General features: G+C 39.8%; 1 protein-coding gene across 2 annotated transcripts in view; it reads right to left on the bottom strand.

The window, feature by feature from the left end:
* Positions 1-855: 855 nt before the first annotated feature.
* The window catches only part of elp3 (elongator acetyltransferase complex subunit 3), a 19,571-nt gene continuing 13,788 nt past the window's right edge, over positions 856-6,638 (bottom strand). The window contains exons 10-15 of one of the 2 annotated variants that reach the window (XM_008337152.3): positions 5,217-5,410; positions 4,147-4,237; positions 2,743-2,808; positions 2,416-2,643; positions 2,095-2,176; positions 856-1,510 (exon numbers count right to left, since the gene is read on the bottom strand). In XM_008337152.3, the coding sequence (XP_008335374.1) occupies positions 1,419-1,510; positions 2,095-2,176; positions 2,416-2,643; positions 2,743-2,808; positions 4,147-4,237; positions 5,217-5,410 (753 nt within the window). In that variant the 3' untranslated portion in view covers positions 856-1,418. Of the gene's footprint in view, positions 1,511-2,094; positions 2,311-2,415; positions 2,644-2,742; positions 2,809-4,146; positions 4,238-5,216; positions 5,411-6,638 lie in introns of those variants that run through there. The other variant, XM_025053629.1, reaches the window with a different exon arrangement.

Genomic DNA, 6,638 nt, shown 5'->3' with positions numbered 1-6,638 from the left:
TTTAATTCCAGAGTATATTAGCAATGTTTTTTAAATAAATAAGACCAAGTTGAAATGAAAAGATATTTCATTACATCATACGAAAAAACAAACACCTTTACTAATTAACTTGGCAATTCATACGTTTTGGCCGAAAGATCAAATGTAGAAGTCTAGCCATCCAGAGCTCCTCTGTAAATGTTCAGTGACACAGCTAATCATCGTAGACGCGCGCTCTAACCTTCACCTGGGCAGCGTTTAAGTCAACCTGCGACACTCCTGCACATTTGGTACTGGGGATTAGAGCAGGGTCTGTTTCCTCCACAGCTGCAATCAGCTCAGCGGGTCTGAGCGGGAAGAAAGTCTTTTCAGATTTCACAGCTGAGTACGGGAGCGAATAAACTTGAAAAGTGAGTGCTCACTACGTCAGGACCGCAACAGTGCAGTCACGACACATCCAGGAAATTACACGCGGCAGCTCAGCCCCAGCCGCGGTCGGGCAGCGGGAACCTCTGAGACGCAGGTCGCAGTGTGAGCTTTTACGTGCTCCATTGTGGGCTATTTTTCAAGTGACAAACACTTTTCGGCAAGAGCGCGGCTCAACGTAGCGTTCAGTCAGTGATCGGGCGACAGGTAATGGATGGAAAGGTAATTGGAAAGGCTGCGTCAAATGAGTCAGTAACGCACTCTCATAGGGCAATCGTCAGGGGTCTGCGGCAAGGGCACGCGACCTTTAACCTTCAGAAGTACAGTAAGGCACCCAATCTTACCATGTGACCTTTCTCCCAACACTGGTACCGTTAAATGTCATTCCGGATTTTATGTTCAAATATAATGTCGTCTTTGGGTTTTCATTAAAAGCCTCATTCGTAATATATCGTGAACGATATATGTTTTTATTTGCTTAAAAAAAAACAGCCCATTGACATTTAAGGTAAATCATTGATTTTAAATTAAATCTGTTTTATGAATCTGACACGATGACAACGGCGACACAACACTTGCCTGGTGACGGATTAAGATTGGATCAGAAATGAAACGCTCTTTACTCAAACAGTGATTGATCACGGGTTTTATCCTGGATCGACAACTCACTCCGAGAACACTGGCCACTTCATTAAGTACTTCATCTGTGCCTGTATCGAGTATTTAACTGCTGATCTTCTCGGATTCTTCCTCACAACCATTCGTGTGGTTTCACAGAGAATGGTCAAAAAAAAAAAAGAGAAAATATCCCATAATTCTCCGGGCAAAAAAAAAAAAATCCCTCAGGTTGAGGCAAGGCTGGTTTAAAATATGAGGAAGGTAAAGGTCACTCAAAGAAACTACTCACGAGGACCATCCAGGCCGAACCTCTTTGGAGAACCGTAATGTTGAACAGTGTTGCGTCCGTAACGAGTCCGTTCAGATTAAATCTAAAAAATTACTGCTTCAGTCGTTCAGTCCGTTTCAGGTGCAAACAGGTCCTTCACCATGTACGGTCCCTGCAGCTCGTAGCCCATCTTCCTGTAGTAGTTCCTCGTCCCTACACCTGCAACGCAGCAGATATACATATATAGATACAGTATATAGATATAGATATTAATATATATAATAATAATAATAATAATAATAATAATACATTTTATTTCATAGGCGCCTTTCTGTCACCCAAGGACACAAATATACCTACATATATGTAAATATATACACATATATAAATATATATACATACATTTATACACATATATGTGTATGTATATAAATGTATATATGTAGGTTCATTTATATATATAAATACATATATACATATGTAAATATATATACATACATATATATGTATATGTATATGTAAATATATACATGTATAAATATATACATATACATATATATAGTATATACACATATGTATGTATATATACTGTATATAATAAATATATTTAGGAATGAGTAAATATTAATTGATTAATTTAATCGTGATTAACTGCATTTGTACAATGAGTAAATATTAATTGATTAATTTATCGTGATTAACTGCATGAACAATTGTAATAATCTGACATCTATATGCAAATATATACAATACACAATTATTAGGAATAAATGTCGCCTGTTCTTATTTTCTTTTTTTTTTACCTGAGATAACAGCTAGTTTTCCAGACCCGTGCTCGTCTCTGGCGATCCTCTCTGCCTCCTCCATCAGCATCATACCAAAGCCCTACGCATGAAGGAGAAGGAGACAAAAAAAAAAAAAACGACTTAAAACAATCTGTCTTTGAACCTCTGACCTGCTCTAACCTCCTTCTGTGTTTCATCTAAGGGTTAAAGACAGAGGGAACACAGGTCGCGTCTCTGTGAGAACAAAAAAAAAAAAACCCAAAACAATCATATTCACAGCAGGTGGGAAACCAAAATGTCAGTGTTTGAACGTTACGCTTTTATCGACGGGATTATCACCTGATGCTGGAACTTGCTGGGGTCTCGGCCGCTGACGGGAACAACGCTGCCGTACACGTGCAGCTCACGCACGATGGACACGCCTCCTTTCAGCTCCGGGCGGAAAGACTGCGGAGAGCAGCGGCGCAGACGCAGCAGTCCGATCAGGATGTCCTGCTCCGGGTCCTCGTAGGAGAGGAAGGTCTCCCAGCTGCCGTTGGCCACGTAGTCCCTCCTCACTAGCTCCACCTTATGACAGGGCAGGGTGAAACACGTTGGCTTGTTTTGGTCTCAAAAATAGTCGAGAGGAACTTTTTTTCTTGTCAGAGTTGGAAACTTTCTCATTACCTGATACGGTCGGACCTTATGGTGGATTTCTTGAATGCCGACTTCTCTGGTTCTCACATCTCGACACTGAACATAGTGGAAAGAGAGAGAAACACCAATATTATATATAGACTACAGAACAATCTGAGGGTAAAAAGGCTGGGAATCTGAGCAGAGGAAATGTGTTGACACTAGGGCTAGGATGGATGGATGGATGGATGGATGGATAAATTGGATGAATGGATGGATAGCTGGACGGATGGATGGATAGTTGGATGGATGGATGAACAAATAGATGGATGAATGGATGATGTATAAGATGGATGAATATCTGTATAAATATAGATATAATAGATATAAATATTTTTTAATTTACAATTTAAATTTTAACAATAGGAAAATTGACTTATATTTTAATTTTCCTCAATAAAAAAAATACAGATTTATATGAATTACCCTGTTTCAGACAAGTGAGTTTTAAAGCTGCAAAATAACATTTTGATACCACTGTTACATTTTTTTCTTTCTTAATCGACTTTAAAAAATATGCAAGTTTTAGTTCCCCGGGAAACTAGCTAACTGTCAAATGGGAAGTTGGACGTTTATTTTTTTCCTTTTTTAAACTCATCTACAACCAAGAAGCAGGATCAGCCACTGAGAGGTGCAGTGAACATCCAGCTACGCTCTCGCAGATTAATGCTCACTGTCTTGTAAAAACTTTGAAAGAAAGTTTAGCTCCAGATTTTTTTTTCTCTTCGTTTTTTTTTTTTTTTTTCTTTCCTGAGAAAGAAGCACCCGCCTAAACTTTTGCTGCTGCGGAGTGTTCAATCATCACCTTTGTTTCTATTTCTGCCTCCACTAACCAGGGTTGTTAGATCAAACACCAAAGTCTGAAGGACTGCAGACAATAATATGTAAAATTATTACAATTGAGTTTTAAAAAATACAATAATATGTAAAATTATTACAATTGGGTTAAAAAAAAAAGGTGAAATAGTTGAATTAGAAGGAATTCCTCAAGATGTATTTCATTCTAGAGATAGGAGTCCTGGACTATTTTGGCATGCTTCAACAGGTACGGCAGATAGAATTTTTTTGGCATTATGAATCAAGGGCTCGATAAGAACATTTGAGTCTGACATAAATCAGACCAACAGACGGCGCTGGTGACGCCGAGTCCTGTCCTGATTGTTTTCAGCCTGAATGAGCACCACTAAATCTACTCTCTATTGTTCAACATATATTCAATAGATGTAGAGGTTAGGAGAAAGAGGTGCTTCAATTCCATGCTCCGAAAACTCCCAACGAATACACCACTCATCGCATCGCATCAGCAGAACACTGCACGTAATCGACTCCGATTATCTGCATTTTTTTGCACTTTTAATCCCGGCTCGAGAAGTTTGTAAGGCCTTTGACTCTTACCTCAGTGCCCATGTCCTTCATCCTGGCCAGAGCCAGCTCTCTCAGGTTGCCATGTTCCACTCCGGAGCTCACCAGTGGCATGGGGATGTCCCTGATTGGTCACAAAAAGAGAAACGCAAACGACGTATGTAATGGATTCTTCTCGATAGACGGTCATTTTTTTTTAAGAAACTCGACAAAAAACTGACAGAAAAAAAAGCTTACGTATTATAGTCTTTGAAAAAAAACAAAAAACTATTAAGTCATTTCTGCTGCGTCAACAGGATGGAGCGTGACTTGAACATGTGATTTGCTGAGAGCCATTGTAACCAAAGCAGGGTCTGTTGCCCGTCCTGCTGTTATCGACTGCTGGCTCAGATGCGGTCTAAGGCAGTTTCCCCAAACTTTTTTTTTCTGGGGACCCATATTTTAAAAGTCCCAAACCTTCGCGACCCAAGTCAATAGACATTATTCGTAAACTCCTGGGAAACATGATGCGAAACATTTTAATCACCAAATTTAAATAACATATTTGTATTGCTGGCGGTTGAGCAGTATATGACATTTAAGGTACTACTGTACTACAGATTTATGTAGTAGTACAAAAAGCTGTTGACGATTCATTCATTCGTTTATTCTGTTGTACCGCAGGAAAACAAAACACCAAAAGCAATTGAAAGTCAATAGCATCCAGTGTTTAGTATGACACATTACCACCATTAAAATCGCACACTTGACTTTAGCTTAGGATAGGCCGCGACATTCCATCTGTTTGCTGTTAGCAAGCAAGCCGAAAATATTGTTTACCATTAATTGTAGATAATTGTGTGATGTTAATTTAATAACAAATTATAGCACTGTTCTGCTATCTACAATAATATATGATGGAAAAATATATATACATACATATATACACACATATATACATGTACGGTATATACATATATACACATATATACATATACATATATATACACATATATACATGTACATGCACACATATATACATATTTAATTTTTTTTAACTCATTAACTCATTTAACTCATTAACCATTAAGCCTCATTTCAAATGCACGATAGCATTAACCTACCGCTGTACTCTGTAGACACGCGTCCAGGGTGGTACCAGTGCCAGGATACGGGCAACTAGGTCCACGAGTGCACTGGGGGTGTAGCTCTTGTAGCGGCCGGTCTTCCACAGCTCATACAGCCCCGTGCCTCGGATCACCAGCGTCGGGTAAAGCTTCAAACCATCTGGTCTGAAGGCCGGATTCTCAAAAAACTCCTGCAAAAAAAAAAAAAAATTGAAATGAAGCTGCCATCACCAGGAATTAATTGGACGCACCGCTGTATTTAAACATGAATCAGCAGCGTCTCTTTTCACATGTCACTGCTTGATCATGTCCCTGTGTGATGAGCCTAATGGCCTACAACTGACGACACTCGCCGGCATATTTATCCCGTAATGTTCTCAAACTGATATGTCGCTCCTTTAAACTGAATAAGAGGCGAAGAATGTTGGAGCGTTCAATCATAACCTGCGGGGGAAAAAAAAAAAAAGCGTTGAAGAATTAAAAGGGTAAGAAGTCCGACGGAGCCGAGCTCAGTTGTTTGATAAATGGCGACGAGGTTGACGTATGAGTCGGAGCGGTGGCAGTTTTGTTCTTATCATATTTAAAATCACATGGCTATAATTTAAAAAAAAAAAAATCTAAAGAGTTTTAGAACGGTGTCTGGTGGAATCCTGGTGGTCTGAGGGGAGAAACCCTTTTAAGGTCAACTCACTGGGAACAGGGAGCGTCTGCGCACCGGAGATAAGTGAGGGAGGAAGTTGTAATCGAATTTCATTATCAGGGCGGTCGTGTCAGATGCACGGAGGACGCAAGGGTCTCCTGCTGCCCTCTAGCTGCTGCTGCCGTATTTTAAATGCTCTGTGTTTTTGGCCTAACACGATGAGCACCTCAGGAGCACACGTATGATGATGATGATGATGATGATGATGATGGTGATGAAGCACACACTGGAAATCGAAAGAATGGGAATCTTATGGAGGATCTTTATCTTCACAGTCGCCGTGCATTCCACACGGTGATTTATATACAGACAGTACGTTAAAAAAAAGGGAGAGGGCTATCTCAGCTGCAAGTCGTCGTTGAGAAATGAAGCCCCCGCCAGGAGCTGCGAGGAGCGTCGCCGTTTCGGAAGTGATTTAGTGTGTATAGGTGTATGAACCAGGGCTGTCAACCAATTAAAAGCTGTCGACCAGATCAATCACAGGCTCATTGCGGTGCAAATCACGATTAATCGTGACGATCAATGATTATGATTAATCACGATGAATTGTGACTAATGATTAATCACGATTATTCGTTATTAAAAAGCATAATAACATTTAAAAAACATAACCGGGGTGTTGATTCATCTGGATTAATCATGCTTAAGTACGATTAATCGTAACTAATCATTAACCCTTTCATGCATGACGGTCACCACAGTGGACAGCTATGAAAATG

The sequence above is a fragment of the Cynoglossus semilaevis genome, unplaced genomic scaffold, assembly GCF_000523025.1.
Source record: "Cynoglossus semilaevis isolate Cse_v1.0 unplaced genomic scaffold, Cse_v1.0 scaffold419, whole genome shotgun sequence".
Lineage (NCBI taxonomy): Eukaryota > Metazoa > Chordata > Actinopteri > Pleuronectiformes > Cynoglossidae > Cynoglossus > Cynoglossus semilaevis.
The sequence above is the reverse complement of the archived record's forward strand: the minus strand, read 5'-3'. Positions and strand labels throughout refer to the sequence as shown.